Source organism: Laccaria bicolor, genomic scaffold (genome assembly GCF_000143565.1).
Source record: "Laccaria bicolor S238N-H82 LACBIscaffold_11 genomic scaffold, whole genome shotgun sequence".
In the NCBI taxonomy this organism is placed as follows: domain Eukaryota; kingdom Fungi; phylum Basidiomycota; class Agaricomycetes; order Agaricales; family Hydnangiaceae; genus Laccaria; species Laccaria bicolor.
This window is the reverse complement of record NW_001889882.1, coordinates 208,289-233,115: the sequence shown is the minus strand read 5'-3', so window position 1 is coordinate 233,115 and position 24,827 is coordinate 208,289. Positions and strand designations below refer to the sequence as shown.

The following is a 24,827-nucleotide window of genomic DNA, read 5'->3' as shown; positions in this document are numbered from 1 at the left end:
ATTCCCCATTTTGGGTGAAGGCTTGGTGTTGTCAAGTCTTACAATAGATGGCCTTTCTGTGCCTTCTTCAATACACTTCAGCCCGAATTTTCATCACTTTTTTCTTTTGTGGCTGTGCTTAACTGATATTTGGTGGTTCTGAGAACGGGGGTTGCAAGATAGGTTTGAATTCCAGTACCTGTGAAGGTGGGTGTACCGGAATTTGCATTGGGAGGTCCATAGAGGGTGAAATGAGTGGGGAAGTGTCGTAAATCACATTAGAGCAACATTGGGTATATATTGGAGGTGTTCATCATGAGGACATGGCTGCAGATGCCCTTGATTATTCCAACCTGGCACATCATATCTTGGTCGCGTCTCGTCTTAGTGCTCTCACATGACTCAACCGTGGGAATAAAGGGCATCAATTTTTTACTACGGTTTGATGGGCGCGATTGAATGCAGACTATATGTTTTGTACTCATGAGTGAATTTTTGGTGAATTTGCTCATACTGTGGTACGTGGGAAGCAACATCTCAAATTGGAAGCTCATGTGATTCCCCGAGTCTCTGGGAGGGTTGTGTCAGTCGTGAACGATTGAATTTGAATGGGAACTGAATACTGTGGTTCTCCCAATTCTAGAAAGGTCGGAAAATTCCTGTATATGGGTAGCATTTACTGTAAATGGATATCGGAGTTGAAATATCGATCAGTAACACGTGCTAACATTCTGCGGCGATTGAAATTGTGTCTGACAATATGGTGGAAGGTTCGAGAGCTTTCTTTGTGCCGCTGCTCGAGATTCATGTCTTCGATGAACTTTAACGTCACATCCGGCGTTGTCAAATTATTTCCAATGTAATAAGAGATCTCAATGTTTAGTTAAATAGCATTACCACACTCGAGTCATTCAAAAGGATAGATGAGAATAATATACATGAGAAAAAATCGACTCCCAATGTCCAACTACAGCTCATCAGATTTGTTATGCAGTAGATCACTTGCTGCGGCTGGGGAAAGAGAGTGAGGCTGCGGTTGCATCAAAGCGTGAAGAGGACAAGAGGTATTGGGGAGGAGGACAGACTGTGGTATCTTCTGAAGGTCGTCTAACCAAAAGTAGACAGGCGCCCCTTCTTCGCCATGGGAATACGGATCTGATTAGAGGGCATGAGATTGATTACAAGCGGGGAGGGAACGCGAGAGTGGCGTTGCCCTTGAGGATTATTTTAGAAGGTGCGATAAGGGGTGGGGAGAGATGGATGAGTTTGGAGAGACGATGCCGTTGGTTCGAAAACTAACCGGAATACATGTCATGCCTTGAAAAGCATAATGTCCCATTTCCCGGAACACACCGAACAAGCATATGCGGTTTGAGTTGTTGCGGTTTGGTATGGTTGAGGGAAGACGATGATGTGCCGTTGTCGAATCTCGGAATGCAGCGAAGGAGTGGATGCCGGTCCTCCGGACAGTACAGTAGGAAGTGTTGTGTCGAATCTCGGGAGGTAGCAAAAAAATGGATGGTCCTTCAGACGGTATGGGTGGATGTGGCGTAAAAGATATCGTTTTTCCTCCTGTCAAGGGCAGTGCTTGCAATGCTGTTGGTGCAGCAGATACTGGAAATGTTTAAGCAAATACAGGCAATAAACGTGAAAGGAAAGTTAGCGCATCTGGGTTTTTCATTGCAAACAAGAGGGAGGTTATATTGATGTCCGTTATTGGGTTTGGTTGTAGTTGGAGTGGAAAGACGGGGCGTGTTTCTAAAGAAAGGGTGGTAGATGTTGCGCAACGATTGGCGAAAACCACGGGGCGTTGGTACGAAAGCAATGAAAGATTTAACCTTCAAGACGGTTGGATGGGTTAGTGTATCAGAGATTGCGATTGCAGAAATTCTTGAACAGAACATATCGACTGCAAAGTACTCAGTTGGAATATCGGAGTGTGAAATATTGATCAATGACGTGGTTTGATTCATCAGCAACTGAAAATCTGGCTTGTCTGAAAATTTTGCCGCCCTTTCTCATTCTCTGCTGTTCTGTTCGTGTTATTGCACGTAAAACTATTGTGCATTAGCACTTTAAACTGTTGTGCCCTAGCACATAAAACTATTGACGTTGTATCTGCTATCGGATTGAAGATGAACATCAGTGTCCACCCCATGATACCGAAATTGATATCAGTTCCTACTCTGACCATTTTGATGCATTGTATTATCCTGAATATCATGATGATACATTTAATTCAGAGATGTTAATCTGTCAATGGTTGTGTGATATATTTAAAACAGAATATGAAGTTCAGCATAAAAGTTATATGTTTGCGACTACAAGAATGAATGATGGCTTTCTTATATATAATATTTCTGTTGATTCTTTTTTGTGGTTATCAGATCTTAATATATGCTCTTCATTATTCCATCCTCGAAACTATTTGGTGAAATTCTCAAAAGCAGAAAAAGCTTCTTATAATAATCCATTGTGGTTTTCATTTGAAAAGTCTCACTATCTTGCATCTTTAAGCCTTATTTCATGGCAAGAACTACAAGATTTCTTTGCAAGCAAAAAATTTCAATCACGTCATAAAAGAAAATTGGACTTTTGTGAAATTCTAGTGGATGAATTCTTCAAGGTTATTCATTCTATTGAAGAACTGTCTGATGAAGAACTATGTAAAATACTGAATATAAAAGTAGGATTTGCTAATAGAAACAAAATGATGTATGAACATCTAAAATTGATTTTCAACAAGAATATTTTAGAAGCCTTTATGATTCCTCCTAATCACATAGAACAAAAGAGTTACTGTCCTTATAAATATCATTTAAGTAAATATATGCAACACTCAGACAGTGATTTCTATGCAAATCTAAGGTCACTTGGGGATAAAAAGGTTAGAGAAGTATATAAATCGCTCCATCCTTGTCATAAATATTCGGAATCTTTAAAATTCTTTGGAAATAATGTTTATCTAGCTCTCAAACAAAGTTTAGAAAGTTGTTATTATAATATCCAGTTTATGAATCGTTCAGATCTTGAGTTAGTACCTGACTGTTATCAGATTCCATATCATGAATCTCAATCAGATTATGATCTTGTACTTCGAATATTAAAGCATGAATATACTGTTGATGTTATCCAGAGATTATCTGTATACAATTCTATAGACCGTCAATCTCTCAAAAATAAAGCAATGCGTGCATCAAAACAAATTACAACATTTGCAGATAGTATTCAAAGTGATGTTGTTATAAAAGAGAATTGGCCCATTTTAACAGATATTGATACTATTGAAATTTGTACAAGTAGATATATGAATGCAACAAATTTTGTTGAACCCAGAGTATGCTGCTGTTGTACGCGTAAACGATTTAATGAAGAAACATTTTGTTTTAAATTAGATGAAAATCCAGATATAAAAGATACTCTTCATTTAGATATGGTTACTGTATCAAAAGAAGAATGGGCTCCCTTTTTCTCTCACTCTAATAGTTTATTAGATAATTTAATGTTATCTGCAAAAGGTTTTGATTTTACAGATAACAGAGAAATTTGTGCAATTATATTGTGCCGAGAATGTACATTTGATTTAAAGGCTAATAGACTTCCAAAATTTTCTCTTGCTAATAATCTTTATTGTGGGGAACTTCCAGAGCAATTCCAAGATATGACTTGGGTTGAAGAGATGACTTGTGCCATCTACCGAGGAACTGCATATGTTACACGTCTCTATGAATCTCCTGATCCAAGTCAGCCATGGGTATTTAGAGGAAATACATGTGCCCATGATGTTAATGTAATTTCTACTGCATCGGTTTTACCATTAACTCCTGATGCAGTTAATGATTTATTATCTGTTATTTTCATTGGTCCTGGAAAATACTCAAAAGAATGTTTAAAACAAGTTTTTCATGTACGAAAGCATAAAATTTGGGCATTTCTTGTATGGTTGAAGAAATATAATCCACTTTATAAAGAAATACCATTATCAATAGAGAATCTAAATATGTATCCTGATGGAGATGTAATGCCTGAAATAGAGAAAAGGGTTATTTATGAAAAAAGACATTAATATACAAAGATTAATTGCAGAAGAGACAGCAGGAATTACTGAGCATCCTGCTTTGCAAGTTTTTGAAACTAAGAATGAAAATGATGTTACAGTGTTCTTGGAGAAACTTGGTGTTACTGATCCAGAACAAGTCAAAATTACAGGACGTTCATTTACAGCAAATGCTTTAAGAAATATTATCCAAGATCCTTCTGATAGACCTGATTTAATAATTCATAGAGGACTTCCAGCAATATGCGAGTACCACAATCCAATATTATTTCCTGGAATGTACCCAACTTTATTTCCTTTTGGATTTGGAGGTTTTGAAGATCCATCACGTCCAAGGAAAATCAGCTTCCAGTTACAAGCAAATTATTTTCTTGATTTAGAGGATAGATGTTTTAGATACCATCATTCATTTATCTTTGTTGCATTGAATATAATACAAAGACGAGCTGCACAGCTTCAAACATCTATTTCAATAGCAAATCCAAAGTTTCAAAAAATTGCTCATGAATTAACAACTATTTCGCCACATGAAATAGTAACAGTTGCAAACCATCTTGAGAAAGAAGGTAATTTATCAGATCTTACTGATGATCAACAGAAGGTTATGAATGTTATAAAAGAGATAAAAACTATTGCTGCCAAAATACCTGGTTCAGAAGCTATGAAGCTTCACAACAGAAGTGAAATTGTTAGTTACATGGGTTATTTTGGATTACCTTTTCTTTTCTTTACCGCAAATCCTGAACCAAATCATAGTCCTATTTTTCAAGTATTATATGGTGATACTTCTATTAATCTTGATGAACATTATCCACATGTAGTTTCATCTACATTGCGTGGAATACGTGTTGCTCGTGACCCGGTTGCAGCTGCCGACTTTTTTCAGATATGTATAAACCTTTTAATAGAACATCTTTTTGGATGGGATTTCAAGAAAAGTAAAAGTAACTCAAAAGGTGGCATCTTAGGCCATGTTGAAGCATTTTATGCAGGTGTTGAAAATACTGAAAGAGGAAGACTTCATGCACATTTTGAGATTTGGATAAAAGGTGCACTGAATCCAGCTGAACTTCATAATCGTTTAAAAGAAGATAAAGAGTTTGAAACAAAGTTTTTCCAATATCTTGAAAGTATAATTAAGCAGGATCTGCCTGACAATGATGTAATTATTGAGGATGATTATGAACCACATATTATGTGACCTCCAGATATAAATTTTTTGAATATGGATGAGGATACACTCAGTTTGCTTAATACTGAAGTATATAAATGTGGTGAAAAAATGCAACGACATAAATGCCATGAAGTTTGTTATAAGTATCAAGCAAATAAATTAAAATGTCGTTTTGAATTTCCTCATGAAATAATTCCTGAATCATATTTTGATAGGGATAGTAATTCAATTTTTTTGAAATGCTTAGATTCTACAATCAATTACTACAATCCATATATCCTTATCTATTGTTGCCATAATCATGACTTATGCTGTATCTTATCCGGGAAAGCCGCCAAGGCTGGTATGTTCTATATTACAGACTACATAACCAAGATGGAACTAAGAACCTATGAGTTTCTATCCTTACTATCGCGTGCTGTTCTACGTGCAAAAGAAATAGTTGTATCTGGATCTTCAGAAAGTGCAAAAGCTCTTTTGAATAAATGTCTGTCACAATTTATAAAACAACAACAAGTGCATGCTCAACAAGCTGCAAGATATATTCGAGGTTTAAATGATACTATCAAATCACATTCTACAGTACCGATGCTATCGTCCTTACTACTTCAGTTTGTATTGCAGAGATTTACAGATGAAACTATAGATTATGATATTCATAACTCAATAAATAATGAAGATAAGACTGAAAATGATTGTGAACATGATTCCTACAATGATTTTATTGAACCAGTTAAACTTCATCTTTCTGTTGACAGATCTGGTCGATTGATTGAAGCCAATCAAATTGATAATTATTATTATAGAGATAGTAAGTTGCATAATATTTGCTTCTATGATTTTATCTGGCGCTTCAAACTAGAAAGAAAAAGTAATCTAATGTTGAAAGATACAGATGAACTCCGTTTGGGAACATATCCCCGTTACGAACTGCAGTATCCACATCCTCAGTATCAAACACATGTTCTTATTGATCGCAGTACCAAAATTGGAAAAGATAATTCTAATTTGTCAATTCCTAGACTTGTTGGTATGTCTGTTCCAAGAGTTAAAGACAAGCATTATGGTTTATTTATGTTAGCACATTTTAAGCCATTTGATATTGATTCACCATTATGGAGTTCCAATATTGGTATAGACAATACTTTTAAACACTTTGAATTTAATGACTGTGCTTTAGAAATAATGCGAAATTGGGAAGCAATACATGAATGTGAGGATCAACGAGATGCTGATAGACTTAAGAAAAGAGCATCTCACTTACAAGAAGCTACAGAAATTACTAAATCAGTAATGCACTTTGATTCAGATAATGCTACCAATGTATTAATACCAAATGACAAAGTTGACAGACGGAAGCTTCAAAAAGATATTGAATTAAATTCTGTTTTATATAAACTACAGACTTCAAATTGGTTTCAATCAAATGAAACTTCAACTATGGAAAATACTTCAAATACACCACTACCTGATATCAGTAACTCAAAAATTCTACAATGGAAGATGGAAATTAAACATCAAAATGATATTTTGCAAAGAAATCGAATGAATTTTCATCATCCAGAACATCAGATCACTATTCATACAGATGCACCACCCACAGAGGTACCATTATCTATTACCTCCGATAACAATACCATAAAGGAACCCTTACCAACAGAAATAGGACATCCTATTAAAATTGAATGTGCAACAGATATTCTAGATAGAATTATTTATGAAACAAAACTAAACTGCAAACAAAGTCTTGCATTCCGAATTATAGCACGTACATTTATCCAAAAGATAGAAAATGGTGATAAATATATTGAATTGCAAAAAAGTGTAAATTATAAACGTTATCTGAGACTTTTAATTACTGGAGGTGGAGGTACAGGGAAAACCTTTGTAGTAAATGCTGTTGAAAAACTGATGGAATATTATGGTGCTCAGTATAAAATTAAATATATAGCTCCAACAGCATCAGCTGCATTTTTAGTAGATGGAACTACCATTCATAAAGCTTTTTCAATTAGAGTACGTAAACATCCCAAAACTGCACGACTTGATAATGATGATAGCTATACAGTCATTATTAGTGTTGCAAATCGAAAACAAATTAGAGAAGAATTTAAAAATATTGATGTCTTGATGGTTGATGAAGTTTCTCTTTTAGGTCAACAACTACTTGCAGAAATGGATCATGCATTAAGATATGCTAAGGAAAACAATGAACCATTTGGAGGAATAACAATAATCTTTGTAGGAGATTTCTTCCAATATCCTCCTGTACATCAAACTCCACTTTATACACCTGTCAATCAATTTGATTCTTTAAATGATTATCAACTTCTTCGAAGATTGGGCAGATTGGCATGGAAATCAGCTACTGATGTCATATGTCTTGATGAACAACAAAGAATGAAAAAAGATCCAGAATATGCCACTGCAGTAGATCACCCTGGTAAACGAAAATGTACAATGGAAGATGTAGCTCTCTTTAATTCACGAGTCATTAAATCTGTTGAACATCCTGATGGCATTGATATGAGTGACCTAAAATATAGAAATGCTGTTGCTATTGTATCTACAAATCTGTTAAGAGAAGCTTTCAATATGAGAAAAGCTATTGCAAATTGTCAAGGAACAAATAAGCTTGTAATTTGTGCTGCACATGATACAATAAGAGGTCATGAAATTACAAATGAAGTATGTCAAAATCTATTAAAGATGGATATCTCTCACTTCACAAGTGACAGAGCTTTGCCAGGGTTTCTTCCACTTTATGAAGGAATGCCTGTCGTTTTACGTTATCAAAATATATCAACAGAACTTGGAATTGTCAATGGTGCTCAAGGAATTCTCAGAAAGTTTTTAACATATGTAGATTCTAATAACTTTACATGTTTAAAAGCAGCACTCATTGAACTACCACAAAGTAAGGTTCAATTATCAGATTTGCCTCCCAAATATTGTATTGTAGAACCAACAACTTGGACAACAACAATATCATTAAATTTAGATCCAACGAATCCTAACTCACATTGTGAAAAATATAGACTAATTCGTGAACAAGCTAACTTTCAACCAGCATTTGCAGTTACTGGACAGAGTGCACAAGGTAAAACATTACCAACTATCTTATCTTTTTTACATCTTGGAGGATTTTCTGCATATGTTTCTGCATCAAGAGCAAAATCTAGAGATGGTCTTTGTATAGTTCAGCCAGTAACATTAGCTGATCTCAATCATCCTTTACTATATGACCTTGTACACAAAAATTCATGCTTAGAGATAATGGAACACAATACATTAGTAAAATATAATTTTATATCAGAACCATTACATGAAGTTCCCTAACCAGAATATGAAAAACATAATAATCTAAAAGTCGGAAAACCGAATTTTTCAACTTCAACTGAATAACACTAAAAGAAAATCTGATTTATGTGACATTGATGATACTACTACTCAGCGTAGAAAGTTACATTAGCAATAGAAATGCTGTCATGTGTTCGCGTAAATGTTGTGACTGTTACGCTAGCTGGCACTGTTGTGGCTTTCATTTCACACCATCCATACCCCTTACACACCACTCCTGGATTGGTTTATGCATGACACGTTAGACGCTTTAGTTAGGCTGAGCCTCTACGAGCATGCAAAGCCTTTCAGTTTAATACTCTATCATACTATAGTCGCCATCAGCTTCACTCACACGCTTTCACTATTCCCACTATGTTCATAACCATTCATTATCGCCAACTCTGGTTCCCAACGTCTCCACGTCTATGCTCTCACATTCATAATATGTTGCTCCATGCTCTGTGTCATACACAGCTCACCTGTCGCTTTGGTTTAACTGAACACTAGCGAGGCATGGTTGCTGTCTTTTTTACCTTCCTACAGCTTGCTATAGTTGTCCTCCGTATGTTTTTCTTTCTCTTTTTTTGTTTTCTTCGGATATTAAAACTCTCCTGTTCGTAGCCAAGGGAATGCACGAAAGAGCTAATGCCTGAAGGATAAGAATCCTTCACCATCATCGTTGACTACAAATCTACGACCCTCCGTACAAATCGACGACCTTCCATACATCTCATATTCATCACACGCAAGATTCATGTCTCTCTCTGTCTAAACTGCACATCGTTCAACAGCACTACGTCGGCTGCATGTTCAATGGCATCTCTCCCTTCCTTGACCCCGTCACATGCGACTTGAGTGATCCTCTGTTTCAACTCTGCCCAACCCTTCAAGTTGTTCTGCAACAGTAGCGGCCCTCCCACTACAACGCCTACAGGGTTGTATTGCACCCCTCTCATCCTCATCATCATCCTGCTCCGTCGAACTCCACCCCAATCCCAGGGTTCACCACTGCACACGATCATCTGTTTCTATCCCAGCTTCGCCACTACGTAGCTGCCCATTACATCGCAAACCTTTTCCCAAATCTTGGGACAGCTCTCGCCTTTACGTCCTCTGAATTCAACTTGAAACACAGTATCCGCCATACCGAAGACACTGTTCTTCAAACGCGACTCCGCCTTGAAGTGTTTCAGCTTATCAAGAATAACAAGGTTGTATAGCTTTACTGGATGGTACTAGGGCTGTGCACCGTATTCGTCCAAGACAGTTGGACGGGACGTTTAGACAGGTGCTCTATCCGTCGCCGTTTCGATTTAGGACAAAATTCTGATGGAATGGTGGACAGGACAGATAGCACCCGTCTAATCCCGTCACCTAGACGGCCATCTGGACGGTACGGACAGTGATGCTGTGGGAAATTTTTCTACCACACCAACATCGACGTCAACGATGTAGCCTTCCATTCCCCTCCAGAGTTAGGCATGTTCTCCCTCCGTCGACGGCGATTTTGCCTGGGAGACTGTTTTGAGCGTTAAGGGCAAGTTTGGTCGGTGCTTGTCACTGATCCGCTTGGGAGGTACACAAAGGATGGGATCAATTCTGAGGAAGGGAGTTTGAGGCATACTACATGGAATCCGAGGTTCGGAAATGGAATTTGGAGGGTATGGCTGCGTACAAGTGGGACTCAGTCAACAGCAAGGAAGTGGCCACTTCTTTTGAGGAGAGCACGAAGGAGGAACATGCGAGGCATACTAGACGGCAGGTTTGTTTTGGCCGAAGTTTGTCAGCGCGTGTTGGGACATTGATGCAATTGAACATAGAGCTCACATATGATCTCCCCTCCTATGTAGGTCAAGATTGTGCTGCTGGGGCGCATGCAGATCATGAAGGACAATTGGACAGAACGAACCCTCCAGATGATGTGAGTTATGGTCGTGCTGTTGCCTTACCCTCCTGACTTTGCGTTTTTAGGACCTTCGTCTTGCAAACCATCATCCTTGGTACTTCGTTAACCCTTAGATACATTCATCACTACATACAGTAATAACTACACAGCCGTTGACAACCGTCACCCGTACGATGGCCCAAAGTAAACACTGACGGGACGGGGTATGGATGACACTTACCCGTTCACCACCCGTCCAGCAGACAGCCGTTCCCGCCCAGACGGACAGTGCGCAGCCCTAGATGGCACGCCGGTCAGCAGCTCCCGTGGAGAGACATGCACTAACGAGTCCTTCAGCCTTGCTGTCGGTTTCCTGTTAAGCATACTATGCTGTATTGTCCTCTTCATTGGTCAGCTGGGTCTTTTCGCAGGTACGCGCTTCTCTGGCGTAAGTCTTTTATATTGAATCTTGAGCTTCCGACAGTACTCTACATGAAGACTCACCACTAACGAAACTTATTGAACATAGGGTAAATTCGCCATCCCTCCTGCACTCCACAGGGCTAACGTTAACTACTACTTCACATCGTACATCAACCATCTCCACAAAAACTCTCCCATGCACCAACTAAAACTTTCTTTCAATTGGGAACGGAAGCTCCTCGCTGTTGGAGGGGAGCGGAAACAACAGGAACAGAAGCTCATCCCTGCTGGAGGTACAGCAACGCCACACAGCCAAAGCGCTTAGCTAAAGACAGTACCAAGGCTGTTTAATGCTGCTACCCCAATATCAAGGGTGTGCAGCCAACGTTCATACTTTCGAAACAAATACGAAGTTGCGTCAACGTTGCGCGTATGTGTTTTAACAATTTCCCTTGCATAGGAAGTCCATCTGCCTCAAACGGACCAAGAACCCCCTCCATCAGCCAACTTTGGCCTTGGCTTCGCTGCTGCAGCTTGAGCTGATATTTGCCATGCAATATAGGCCACCAATAGTCAACTCAATCCAAACTCAATCCCCCTAGATCTTTGGACAGCGCGGAAGCAGAAGTGAGGAAAGGCGTATACGAAGACATCAACATCATTGATTAAAAGAAAGTTTACTACACCACAACAATTACTGCTGTACCTACAACTTAAACAGCCGAACTGATACAACGCTTTTTTGGAATAGAAACAAAAATCTCATCTTCGATTTCTTGAACTTCGCGTGCATTTTTCATATTATCCTCGTAAACAGATAAAAACTGTGATATGATTAGAAAATAGCTTGCAAGAGAAGACCTAACATACTCTAGAACCGATTTTGTTGAGGATGACAACTTTGTCCAATTTTATCAAAAAAACTTGCATAGGCCTGGCTCCACCAAGAGTGATTGTGCGAAAATTGACAGACAATTCGACAAGATGACCAGGGCGAATTATGCAAGGATCCTCTAACTCAGTAACGACACTCGTTCTATGATGATCATGATCAGAAAAAGGAAGTATACAAGGAATTTATCAAACATTACCCAGACTCATCTTGCGTCACTTCCTCAAATTCGACTTCATTATCATCAGTATAATAAAAATCGCCTGAATTAACCAGTCATTGCAGGTGCCCCCGGGGATCTTGACCAACTCGAATATCATGTGTTGCTTGATCAAATGGGTTATTGCGAGCAGGCGTTAGAAAACGAGCTTTAGCAAGAAATGCAGGCTCCTCTAGTTCATACGAAAATTTAAATGGTTTCATAGCACCCGGAGGACGACTTTGTTCAAATAGCTGATAGATTTGATGGGTAGCCTTTAAAGCCTCGCCAAAAGCAACATTTTTGAAACCAACGATAGATACGTTCTGCAAGATTTTCTTCATATCGGTTGTACTCAATATCTATATCAATACAACAAAAATCATGAAATTATATATGTATAACTCACCGAACAATAGGTCCAAAGAAGGCAGACGTAACGACCCCCGTAATATTGAGCACAACTTCAGGCTGTCCAGATTCTTTTTTCCAGACCAAAAAACTATATCCGGCACTTTTCTTCACATTGAATCTATCATGAACGACACCAGCATCCGTATACTGGCTCAGTTGCATGTCCCAATAGATGTCTGACAACATTCGTCGTTCAACAACGGAATCGAGTGCCGTAGCTGTACCATAACACATAACAAATGACATTCATGAATTATGGAAATGACAACCTACATATTTCCCAAGATTCCGAAAGTATGTCCAACTTTTCGCCAATTGATAGAGTTGCCATGGATAAAGTAAACGTTCAGAGCTGAAAGAACACTATGATATCATAAGTTTGAATAATGTCATAGTGTCAACAAATTTCATCTGTATACGTCATAACAACAACTGACGTTGTAACTTCAATTCATCCCTTCGACAACATCTCACCTGCACATTGACGATGCCGACTCACCATGAATCCCTCCACCAACAGCACATCCTGCAAAACGAACAAAAACAGCCGATGAAGTTCTCCGGGAGAGGTGCGCAAACACCACTATAGCTCATGTCTAAGGTCCCTCACGCATCCTACAGCACTCTGCATGACCTACGCACTCTCACAGGAGTACCTATGAAATGTCACCCTCTCAGCACTTCACCCACTCTAATGAACATCAAACTATGTAATTTCAACGCTTGCTACAACACAGATGTCACTAAGCGACTGCGAATGCTTGAAGACACGCCCAGCACTTGTGGACTCATCGAAAACCTTGCACTCATTGAGCCCAATGATTTCGAGATGAAGAACAAATACTTTTGTCGACGAGACGATCCAACAAACACTCCCGCTCGCTTCTTCCTAGTCGGCACTGTTACAAATAGCTCCCTGCTCAGCGGCGATATCAGTCGCAACATCTCTGTCTCCTTTTCGAACCGAACCTTTCCCCGCGCCATTGCAGCTATTGGCGAAATCTTACATGAAAAAGTCCTCTTTCTCCCAACATTCCAACAAGGAGTCAGTATCACCACAGCTCGCAAGCTCAAAGAAGGTACTAGTCAAACCACCATACGAGGACTTACACCCTCGTCCCATCGTCCCCGACAACATGACGACATAGAACAAGGTACGTTTCCCCACCCCATTTTTATTTTCCTATGAGACCTATTTACAATTTTCGTCTTCACAGCCTTGCTGCCATGGGATGCGAAAGGTCTTATCTCTCTTTGTTTTATCTCCTACATCTCAACTCACGCTGTCTTCGTCAGTACCTGTTTACAATGGCACCAAGCCATTCCTTCTCAGTCAATACAAGAACCAGCAGCAAATCGTTGACGAACTGACCCCAAACTCCGCCGTCATCGCCATATTCACCCTCACCACCTTCCCTTATCATCGACTAAGCAGCTCCCTCTCAAGCGCGGCAATCAATACCTCTCTCACCTTCAATATCCAGTCCATCATCTGGCTCGCGTACCCATCAAAAGACGCAACCGTCGATCCCTCCCTCGCACCCTCCCCTGCGATCGGCGTCACCGACGATTATCTCGTTAACGACATCGCAGATATCACTCAACCAGACATCATCCTCAATGAAAACGAAGGCCTCATCTAATGCTACAACTTTCTTACTCATGTACACAACACTTTCCGACAACGTCCACAACTTTCTTACTCACGCAATACTCATGTACACATATTTATCCCGAAGCATAATACTATCTTATTGCTATATTGCCATCTCATCAACATTTCTGTACAGACGATGCACGAAACAGAAACACTCGACAAACGACAAACGGCAACATCGCACAAACAAGACTCGGGGACCGGGCGGGCTCGCCCGCCGCTAAACATTTTAAAACTCCGCTCAGTAGTGATCAGTAGTGAAGCACAGGTATGAGTAGCGACCCCCATGGAGACCAAAACTTTCGCAGAATTAGGGATCTGCGCACCTCTCTTGCAGGCACTAGAAGAACTCAAGCACACAACTCCCACCGAAATACAGACAGGTTGCATCCCGCAAGCTATCGCCGGGCGAGATGTCATCGGTAGTGTTTGGAAGTTAGGTTAGTTAACCGGAAAATAACCGAGACTGGACCGAACCGTAACCGATCAGGACCGCAAAGATTACCTAACCGATCCTAACCGTAACTGTGGTCCGGTTAGTGGTTAGGTGTCATCCCAAAATATTCAAGACCAAACAAAAACCAGTTAGGACCGGTTATAACCGGTCTTTGTGTCCTAACGTTACACACAAATATTCCCCTGTTTAAACGCTTTCTAACGATCCAAAAATCATATTTTTTAGTGGAGAATTGACATATTTACGGTGAATTGAAATTTAAGTGACTATTTTCCTGTCGTCACATGTGTGATAATGTGACATTGATACAACAATGGTGATCCATGAGAAACGCTCGCAGGTCGGGTGTACTCGACCTGCGAGGTTGTTTATGAAAATTGTGCGAGGCGGTGTTTCACCTACACGCGCCTCGCTGGTGCATGCAGTATAATGAAATATAATATAGGTTTGTAATTATGTTGGTACAGAGAAATAACCGGTTAGGACCAGTCATGTAACCGACCACTAACCGTTACTAACCGATTATATCGGTTAGTAGCAGTCCGGTTCGGTTATTTTGGGTTTCATGGCACAAGGTAACCGGTCTCGGTCTCGGTTAGAGCCCTCAAGGGCTCAATAACCGGACCGGACCGGACTTTCAAACACTAGTCATCGGTATCGCACCCACCGGTTCCGGGAAAACGCTAGCTTTCGCGATTCCTATCCTCCACCGCCTATGGGACAATCCTCAAGGCTACTTTGCATGTGTTCTTTCCCCTACTCGCGAGCTGGCTTATCAAATCTCGGCGCAATTCGAGGCTCTGGGCGCAGCGATGGGTGTCCGGTCGGTTGTCATTGTCGGTGGCGACGACGACCGAGTTCAGCAGGCGGTACAACTCGCCCAAAAGCCGCACATTATTGTCGCTACACCAGGGCGGCTTCATGATCATCTCAAGTCAACGAAATGATTCAGCTTGCGCTCCTTGAAACATCTGGTATGGACAGCTTTCACACCACTCAACCCATCATTCACCTCGGCCTACAGGTTCTGGACGAAGCAGATCGTCTTTTGGACCTTGATTTCCAGCGTGAAATAACTGAAATCATGCAGTCAATACCCAAGGAACGTTGCACGTACCTCTTCTCAGCTACCATGACGGCAAACGTCTCCAAGCTACAGCGCGCAAGTCTCTCTGACCCAGTCCGCGTTGACGCATCGTTGTTCAGGTTTGGACCTGCTTATACTTCGTTACAACTTCTTCTCATTCGATTCCACACAGGTACACCACAGTCTCCACCCTTCTCCAACATTATCTTCTATGCCCTCTGGTGGAAAAAGAAGTCACACTGGTCTATTTGATCAACTCTTTGGCGCAGAATCTGATCATCGTTTTTGTTCGAACTGTGGCTGACGCGAAGTGGTACATGAATTTCCTCTTCTCACGACTCCCATCTGAACCTCTTTTCCTCAGCCTAAGCATCATTCTACGCAGTCTCGGATTTGAAGCCGTACCTCTTCACGGCGAGCTTACGCAAAGCCAGCGATTGGGCGTGTTCACTAGATTCAAAAGCGGAAAAAGCAGAATATTGGTAGCCACTGACGTGGCAAGCCGGTGCGTCGCTACAGCTATAATCTTCCCGTTGAGAAGCCCATTGTTTTCATCATAGTGGCCTGGATGTTCCCAATGTTGACGTTGTCATCAACTACGACGTTCCCACTCACTCGAAAGACTACATCCATCGTGTGGGACGTACAGCACGGGCAGGTAGAGCTGGCAAATCCATACTCATGGTCACGCAATACGATGCCGAACTCATGTTGCGTCTGGAGAAAGTCCTAAATCGAAAACTAGACCTTTATCCAACCGACTTGCAGGAGATCGCGCTGCTCAAAGAGCGGGTGGTTGAAGCTGGAAGACTAGCCCGCAATCAACTCAACGAAGAGAGCAAGGCTCGAGGAGGAGGTAAAAAGCGCCGTTACAAATTGTCAGGTGGCGACGACAGGGATAGGGATGACGACGTGGTTGAAGCAGGGATGCCTACCCTGTCGCATAAAAAAAAACGGCGTACATAGTCTGGTCCCGCTCGAGTGTTTTGCTATCCTAGTTACAGTTCAGCTTGTTATCCTAGTTATCGTATTCAGCCCGTTCATGATCATCTGACTGGGTATAAACCCGCGTAACCCCCAAGGTAACCCCCACGTGATCTGAATATCAGCCACCTTGAATACAGTGCTGTGCGCAGACACCCACTTCAGTTCCATCATCCGCAGGGGAGCGAGCCCAGCCCTCCCCCCCCCTCGTATCCGTTAGCGCCAGGAATTCCTCCCTGAGGTACTGTTCTGGCTTCGTCACGTCCACATTTGATGCTAAAACAAAAGCTTGACTGTCAGTGAACGTAGCCGCATGGCTAACCCATCTTGTAGCGGGATCGAGTCGTTTTGGGTGAGATCTTTTGAGATCGCTCCTTGTAGGCGGCTTTTCACAGGGAGACCCTTGATATATCCTTGATCAATTGAAGTCTGAGTCTGATAGTCGCGACTCGTAAATATGAGTCCTGGTGACTGGAGTCAGATTGCAGGTGCCAGGCACAACAACACTTCTACCCCCGTATCAATAACAATAACTACAGGCCACCGATGCCATGGGCGATGTATTTTCCCGATCCATCTAGAACACCGGCATATGTGGAGGGCAGGCAATCGTCTGAAGGACGACAAGGTAAGTTAAGAAATTTTTAAGCAGTATTTCACGGGACAGTCCCCCGCAGGAATGTCAGAGCTCAGGCTAAGACGTGCTTTGGCTGCGACGCCACACTAACGCGGTGCGCCCATCTACCAAAGTTCTCCCCTGGTTCCCAATCAAAAAAAAATGAACCTGCGGTCCCGTGCACACTGAATGATAGTGTGTGGCCAATTACTCACGGACATGACTAGTAATCGTGGTCACAAGATAGAAGGGTGGGTCCATTCCATCATTTTACAATCTGACAATACTTAGTGGGGTCAGTCCAATCAGAATGAATTGTGCTATCCTAGTCACAAGGGGCAAACAGCTTTTGTCGCCAGGTAAAGAGGTAACAAATAGTAAGTAACTATGTTAAATCTTTTATTCCACATTTGTGACAAAAATGATCAGTCAAATAAAATTATAATTTTCTTGCTTATGATCTTTGTGGCAATGACCAATAAAAAGAAAATGTTGTTGCCACAGCAGGAAGATAAAGATAAACCCTGTTTTGCTGTGGCAACAATGATGAGGCAACAATTTAATGTCGTTGACAGCTCGTTCTGACATGAGGAAATGGGAACAAAGAAATTATATAATTGCCAGGGAATTAGACATTCCCATGCAGGCCAGATCACCTCGTTGCTTGGCAAATATGTAAATTCTTTGTTTCTGTTTCCTCATGTCAGAACAAGCTTTCATTGACATTAAATTGTTGCCTCATCATTGTTGCCATAGCAAAACAGGGTTTATCTTTATCTTCCTGCTGTGGCAACAACATTTTCTTTTTATTCATCATTGCCACAAAGATCATGAGCAAGAAAATTATAATTTTATTTAACTGATCATTTTTGTCACAAATGTGGAATAAAAGATTTAACATAGTTATTTACTATTTGCTACCTCTTTACCTGGCGACAAAAGCCATTTGCCCCTTGTGAGTATGGTCGCAAGCGCTTGTGGTGGCCCCACAATAGGATATTTGCATTTTGGGCCACGGCTTCTAAAGTTGTTGTACGTAATCAACCGCATTGGTCGACTTCTTAGACTGCAGTCTGCCTGTGTGTGCGACAGAGAAGCAATCGAAGCCGTCCTGCACAGTATATCCCCACACGTTCACGGCTTAACTTCCCAATAAAATCAGGCACTGTATGCATGCTTCAAATTCGTGGATCTCTTTCAGTCTCTTTCACGTTTCTGTATTCGGCCTTACCCTCAGTGCTCTATATAAGGTGAGAGTACACGCTCTTCCTCTCCCTCACCGCCCTCTTCTCATCGCTCAACTCCAATATGTCTGCAGCAGTAGGTTTATTTGATATTCCCTACCGCGGCGGCATTAATCCGTCCTCAGGCATTTTATGTCAAGCAGTTCGTCACCCTTACCACCACAGGCAAAATCAAAGCAAATGCCGATCTCTCCAATTTCCAGTATATTGACGAGCTAAAAGATTGTATCTGGAAGATAACGGCGATCGACGGGGTAAGCTGCAATGTGTTCAAACATCAGCGCTGTGATATATAACCCACCCAGCCGTGGATCATGATTGTCCCCACCGCCATCGATTTTGAGACCGACGCCTCACTTGAGGTCAACGCCAAGCACATTGCACCTTCCGTACGTGTTGTAGCTGTCATCGGACTTTTTATTGCGAGGCTCATTAGAGCGCCAGAATTAAGGGCAGTGAATCATGCCCGTTCACGGGTGAACGTGTATTAGTACAGTCTGTTGTGTCACGGTCTTGTCAATGAACTTAGCATGTTTGTGTGAAAACGGACACACTGAGGCAACACTGAGGCGACAAACATTGAGAAACCCCCTTTCCGCAGAAAACCCCCCACTACGGTGCGCTAGCAGTATCAGCCAGGAATTCAGATCAAAATTCATCTGGCATTGTGATTTCCGCCCGTCTCGAGGGTGTTCTGGCTTCTTTGCCTTGTCGTTCTTTTACATACATCGGCAATGACAAGCTTATCTTATTTTTTATTCTATGTTTGCAAAATGTGCTATGTCAAACCTCAATTGCGAGTTGAATGAAGACGCCTATCACCTCTCTGCTGGTGGACGACTGACATAATTTGGCTGATAGCCTTTGAATGTGCGATCTTCCAGTCCAAAAATCTATGACCACCGCGTCAATTGCACCCCGCATTTCGTTGTGGTGTAAGAGTCGGGGAACAACCCTATATACGATAGTTATTAGTGCAAGTCGGAGGAGTTTGAAGAAGCATTACTTACCTATGCACATAAAACCATTTGGTTAGACGATGACACCGTCTCGATTTACACACGGCGAACTTCTGTAGATATAAAATTCACGCGAGGATCTATAATAAACCATACATACCTTGCTTGCATAGCTGCAGCTCCGCTCCAGTCTTGAAATCGAGAAGTTGGTCCCAGTTCTTCACGCCCTTTGACAGTATCAAATATGGCTGATAACTATGGGAGCGGAAAGGCAGGATGGAAGGCGGCGAAACGTACGCATGTTGCGTATTGCGTGTTTGATGATAGCGAGGCGTGTGAGACGGCTGTAAGAGGATCAATGTTGAGGAAGTGAAGGGTGCGTGAATTACGGAAATCGAGCCAAGAGAGGTCCTTTGCCCCAGAAATCGGATCACGGAGTCCAATGTTTCTCAATTCCTGAACCTTCCTCCTGCCGCACAATCTCGCCCTGCGTAAATAAAATACTGGTAAACGTCGGCCCAGATCAGACAGATGCGGCGACCAGAAGGAGAAGCTTGACGGCAGACCATCCACGAATGATGGACACGCGGGTCTTGCACACAAACACCGAACCATCGCCTGGCTTCGATTCACAAAGTTTTTGTGCCCAGTTCGGCGAAGTTGGTGAGAGGGGGAAGTTCGTCTGATGTTGGACTCGAACATATCTAGTATCTACCAGGCAAAGAGTTTCCAGTTTCGATCGAGGGCTCGCACATGGACGGTAGCGCCAAAATGGAAATTATTGTTTGTGCTGTAGGTCCACGACGATTTGAGAGTATAGCTCTAGTATTACAGACTCTAGTAAGCAGAAGTTCTCGAGAGGTTGTCGAGAGGGATGTCCATCAGAAAGGGACCTTCCATTTTTGGCGAATCACGTGCAGACCCTTGTTCAAAATTGCGGATTTGAGGACCCAAACATAGCGGATTTGAGGCCCATTTTTGCAAGTTTTTGTGGACAAGAAATGGCATGAGCTTCTGGGGGCCTAAATTTCCATACATCAGTAATTCTGTCTAACCCACTTCTTTCCCAAAAACTATCAGCGAGAATTTGAGATCGCATATCCTTGGATGAAGAATGCATTGGAGGTGAATGTGCAACCTTGACCGTTTTGAAGGCCAAAAACATTCATTACATAAATGTCCTGCAACTCTTTGGTTTTCTTTGACGTAGGAAACCACGTACTAAACCTAAAATAAAAACACAAGATGTGCCCAACGTGTGTAAGAGAATGACATTTGTGGTTCAGACTCAGAGGAGCCAGAATACCCACAGGACTTGTGGGGGACAGGTGGAAATCACAATGCCAAATAAATTTTGATCTAAATTCCTGGCTGATACTGCTAGCACACCAGTACTTTACCCTCCCTGGGTTATTCCATATGGAATGGATGAAATGGGGGGTGGACTGGACAAATTCCAGATGGATTCCATGGTTTGGGGGATGGAATCCATACTTTTGGGGGATGGAATCCATACTTTGGTTGATGGAATCCATGCTTTTTCCAGATGGAATCCATACTTTTTTAAGATGGATTCCATGCTGTTTTTAGATGGATTCCATCAATTTCCAGGGTGAAATCCATGGTAAGTTCCAACTTATCTAGAAAGTGGGCTGTATGAAATAATGCCAAGTCAGGAATCACAGATCTGCACTTATTCATACTGATAATTGCTCAAGAACAATTGAAATATATTGATTAGGACTACATATATTTATTTTACTACATTACATATTGAAGGGAGAGGAAGAGGTGGGGGGGAGTGAGTGGGTGTGGTGGAGAGTGGGGAGGGAGAGAGTGGTGGGAAGTATTGGAGTGAGGGGGACACAGGAGGGATGGGGAGCAAAGGGAGGGGAGTAGTGTTTAGAAGTCTGGTCTCATGACTGGAAAAAAACCATAACCAGACTGGACCAAGACCGCAAAAGACCGGACCTGTGGTTATGGTCTTTTATTTTTGAGATGTTAAGACCGCAAAAAAACCGGTTAACATGAACCGGTTTTAACCAGTTTGGACCGGACTTTTGTAGCCCCTTAAATGCCCTTTAAAACGCACCCAAGAACATACAATTTGGTAAAGAATCAAGAGAGATATGAATTAAATTGTAAAATATTTTTGGAAATAGTAGATGTACCAGATTTATTGTATAGAAACACCAATTCCTAACCAAATTTAACGTTCTTGGGCTCGTTTTAAAGCCAGTAGACATGTTAATAAATTTACCAATTCATAATTTTAAAATATTAGCCTAAAGACCGGTCATAGACTGGTTAAAACTGGTGCAGACCGAAACCAGTCTAAAAACCGCAAAAAGACTGCAGACCACAGTCTTTTGCGGTCCAGTCCAGTCTTTTTGACTTCTGGGAAAAGGGTAGACTGGTTGCGGTTACGGTTAAAGCCCCTGGGCATCAAAAGACCAGACCGGACTGGACTTTCAAACACTAGAGGGGAGCAAATGGAAGGAGAGAAAGGGGAGGGGGACTGGTAGCAGAGGGAGAAATGGGGGGGATGGGGATGGAGGGGGAGGAAGTAGGGTGGAAGAGAGGGGATTTACCTGGGCTCATTGTTGCCCATGTCTGTCCACTTTCGTGAGTGGTCTTCTCTGTTGGTCAACAGGTGTCCATTGGCACTCATTGTCCATTGCTCATCGTTGTAATTGGGCAGTGGGCATTGTCGTTCATGGGCACATTGATGTTTTTGGTGGGCATTGATGTTTTTGGTGGGTGTTGACGTTTTTGGGGCAGTGGGCAGTCATCTGGTGGGCATTCAACTTCGTTTCGTGGGCGGTTGTCTTCCTGGGTGGTCATTCACATCCATGGGCAGTTGCTTTTGTCGGTGCTTGTCTTCATGGGCAGTTGTTGACATCCGTGGGCGGTCATTGACATTGGTGGGGGCTGGTCTTCATTGGTGGGCAGTCGTGGTGGTGGGTGGTCGTTGACATTGGTGTGGTGTGGTGGTGGGCCGTTTGTGGTGGTGGATCTGGTGGACAAATGGAGATGATGAACAACGACTGAGTCATCGTTCGTTGTCTCGTTATGATGTGGCACCTGTGGTTTGGGTCAGTAAAGGTTAATGGGTGGGGTGGTTTGTTCACAGGTGGAATGAAATGAGGATGACAACATTTGTCATTGTCTGTCATCTGTTTGCCACGCCACTGGCTTACCTGGGCCTTCTGCTCGCCGTCATTCCCACCCATCCATGGTTGTCATCAGCGTTGCTGTTGTTGTTGTCACCAGTGTCGTTGTTGTTGGCGTTGTCAACACCGTTGGTGCAGGCAGTTGTGGCTTGAGACGGTGGGGTGGATGGTGATGGTGGTGGTGAAAGGAAGAAGTGATGTGGCAACACAACAGCCATAGCTGTCACATTTGAGATGCCATGTGACAAACAACACTATATGGATACCTTTAGCTTACCATATAACAAAGCCTGTCTGGCTCAGGTGGTTACAGTGCTGCTTCCATTCATGACATCATGGGTTCAATTCTCTCAGGTGCAAAATTTATTCCTTACTTACTTATAGTAAGGACACTATAAATAGTGTTTGGAAGTCCAGTCTCATGACTGGAAAATGACTGTAACCAGACCAGACCAAGACTGCAAAAGACTGGACCTGCAGTTACAGTCTTTTATTTTTGAAATGTAAAGACTGCAAAAAAACCGGTTAACGTGAACCGGTCTTTTGTAACCCCTCAAATACCCTTTAAAACGCACCCAAGAACGTACGATTTGGTAAAAAAACGAGAAAGATATGAATTAAAATGTAAATTACTTTTGGGAATAATAGATGTACCAGACTTATTTTATAGAAGCACCAATTCCTAACGGAATTTAACGTTCTTGGGCTCGTTTTGAAGCTATTAGAGATGTTAATAAATCTACTGATTCATAATTTTAAAATATTGGCCTAAAGACCAGTCATAAACCGGTTAAAACCGATGCAGACCGAAACCAGTCTACAGACTGCAAAAGACCACAGTCTGCGGTCTTTTTGCGGTCTGGTCTGGTCTGGTCTGTTGACTTCTGGGGAAAAGGCAGACCGGTTACGGTTACAGTTAACACCCCTGGGCATCAAAAAACCAGACCAAACCGGACTTTCAAACACTAACTATAAATACTATATCTAGATGTATTCTAATGGTATAATGGATGACTTCCCATAGAGTCTAGGAACCTGGATTATCTTCTAAATGTTTGATGGGCGGGGTTCGAAAATATAATCAGCCAGCTTTCTAAACCATAAACCAAGCAATACAAAACCACACAATTTTTCTTCTGTGGAAGCAGATCTTGTTCAGGATCTCCCCACTTGAGCTCATTCCTTTTCCACTGCGCCTCCAGCTTTAATTGGCACAGAATCACACAAGCCTTTAATGTATAGACAATGGTTGTGTACAATTTGGCAGCCCAAATCTGTCGTTTGAAGGAGAGCGACGTGTGTCAATGTGCTGCAATCTTACAAAACTTCGTCCACAATGGATTTTGGAAGAAAATGACTTAATCATCATTAACTGTTTATTCCTTAGATACTATTTCTCGAGGAAAATACAAAAAAATCAAGTGTATAGTCCTATAGAAGGCCTACTACATATGTTGGTGTATCTCGATGTGTTACCTGATACGGATGCAACACTCAGGGCTTGATTGTCGGACAATGAAAAAAGGGTTTATTCAAGTGATTTAGAACTAGAAGGGGGGGTCGGAGGCCTTGTCTAGATTTTCATCTAGAAGAGGGTGCTCGATGACAAGCGGAGTTTAATCTTGACAGATTGTGACCCATTTGGCAATCGGCATGGCGGCATGTCAGTTTAGAAAATAATCTGGGTTTCTAAACCTTATGGGAAGTCATCCAATGGTCATTAATTGTGGACTTGTTCCATGGAATCCATGGTGGATATGCCTAAATTCCATATGGAATTCAGTGGAATCCAGGTGGAATAGCAATGGATTCCATATGGAATTGACTATTCCATGACCATTCCATGATCATTCCACATGGAATCCATGGTGTCCATGGAACAACAAATTGGCTGTGGTCTCAGCCAAGATTCATTCCATGGATTCCATATAGATTAACCCAGGGAAGGTAAAGACCTCTACAGTTCTGCCCTCAACTCATACCTCGATTTCATCAAGTTACATGAATTTCCCCTGGACCCAACTCCCGATATGCTCAGTCTTTTTACAGTTTACATGTGTCACCACATCAAGCCTGGATCCATTGCACCTTATCTATCTGGCATCTGCCAACAACTCAAACCCTATTTCCCCAACATATGCACCACTCACAACTCTGCTCTTGTACATCATACATTGCAGGGCTGCAGGCATCTGTGTGGGACTCCTACCACCTGCAAACACACTCTCACACTTGACGACCTTGAGACAGTCATCAATGCCCTGGGCAACTCTTCTGATTATGAC

At 41.9% G+C, this 24,827-nt stretch overlaps 7 protein-coding genes across 7 annotated transcripts; 4 read left to right on the top strand and 3 right to left on the bottom strand.

Moving 5' to 3' along the window:
• Window positions 1-3,481: 3,481 nt before the first annotated feature.
• On the top strand, window positions 3,482-4,045 carry LACBIDRAFT_296922 (uncharacterized protein; the record flags this gene model as incomplete). Its single annotated transcript, XM_001880786.1, has 1 exon — window positions 3,482-4,045. The coding sequence occupies one exon, from the start codon at window positions 3,482-3,484 to the stop codon at window positions 4,043-4,045; it is 564 nt and encodes a 187-aa protein (XP_001880821.1).
• A 6,134-nt stretch (window positions 4,046-10,179) lies between these two features.
• On the top strand, window positions 10,180-11,462 carry LACBIDRAFT_326752 (uncharacterized protein; the record flags this gene model as incomplete). Its single annotated transcript, XM_001880785.1, has 8 exons — window positions 10,180-10,314; window positions 10,403-10,473; window positions 10,524-10,592; window positions 10,701-10,750; window positions 10,869-10,885; window positions 10,967-11,153; window positions 11,233-11,290; window positions 11,321-11,462. 8 exons carry the CDS (start codon window positions 10,180-10,182, stop codon window positions 11,460-11,462), a joined length of 729 nt encoding a protein of 242 aa, XP_001880820.1.
• A 1,390-nt stretch (window positions 11,463-12,852) lies between these two features.
• Window positions 12,853-14,008, top strand: LACBIDRAFT_296918 (uncharacterized protein; the record flags this gene model as incomplete). The annotated part of the gene is made up of 4 exons (XM_001880784.1): window positions 12,853-12,934; window positions 13,016-13,519; window positions 13,583-13,606; window positions 13,662-14,008. 4 exons carry the CDS (start codon window positions 12,853-12,855, stop codon window positions 14,006-14,008), a joined length of 957 nt encoding a protein of 318 aa, XP_001880819.1.
• Window positions 14,009-14,308: 300 nt separating this feature from the next.
• On the top strand, window positions 14,309-16,532 carry LACBIDRAFT_319888 (uncharacterized protein; the record flags this gene model as incomplete). Its single annotated transcript, XM_001880783.1, has 6 exons — window positions 14,309-14,462; window positions 15,128-15,413; window positions 15,464-15,685; window positions 15,739-15,879; window positions 15,931-16,071; window positions 16,127-16,532. 6 exons carry the CDS (start codon window positions 14,309-14,311, stop codon window positions 16,530-16,532), a joined length of 1,350 nt encoding a protein of 449 aa, XP_001880818.1.
• A 2,771-nt stretch (window positions 16,533-19,303) lies between these two features.
• LACBIDRAFT_326749 (uncharacterized protein) lies at window positions 19,304-20,534 on the bottom strand (the record flags this gene model as incomplete). Its single annotated transcript, XM_001880556.1, has 7 exons — window positions 19,304-19,365; window positions 19,474-19,509; window positions 19,530-19,596; window positions 19,667-19,856; window positions 19,936-20,073; window positions 20,292-20,391; window positions 20,429-20,534. The coding sequence occupies 7 exons, from the start codon at window positions 20,532-20,534 to the stop codon at window positions 19,304-19,306; spliced, it is 699 nt and encodes a 232-aa protein (XP_001880591.1).
• Window positions 20,535-22,213: 1,679 nt separating this feature from the next.
• LACBIDRAFT_326748 (uncharacterized protein) lies at window positions 22,214-22,760 on the bottom strand (the record flags this gene model as incomplete). Its single annotated transcript, XM_001880555.1, has 2 exons — window positions 22,214-22,385; window positions 22,570-22,760. The coding sequence occupies 2 exons, from the start codon at window positions 22,758-22,760 to the stop codon at window positions 22,214-22,216; spliced, it is 363 nt and encodes a 120-aa protein (XP_001880590.1).
• Window positions 22,761-23,310: 550 nt separating this feature from the next.
• Window positions 23,311-23,511, bottom strand: LACBIDRAFT_296913 (uncharacterized protein; the record flags this gene model as incomplete). The annotated part of the gene is made up of 1 exon (XM_001880554.1): window positions 23,311-23,511. Exon 1 carries the CDS (start codon window positions 23,473-23,475, stop codon window positions 23,311-23,313), a length of 165 nt encoding a protein of 54 aa, XP_001880589.1. The 5' UTR covers window positions 23,476-23,511.
• Window positions 23,512-24,827: the final 1,316 nt, after the last annotated feature.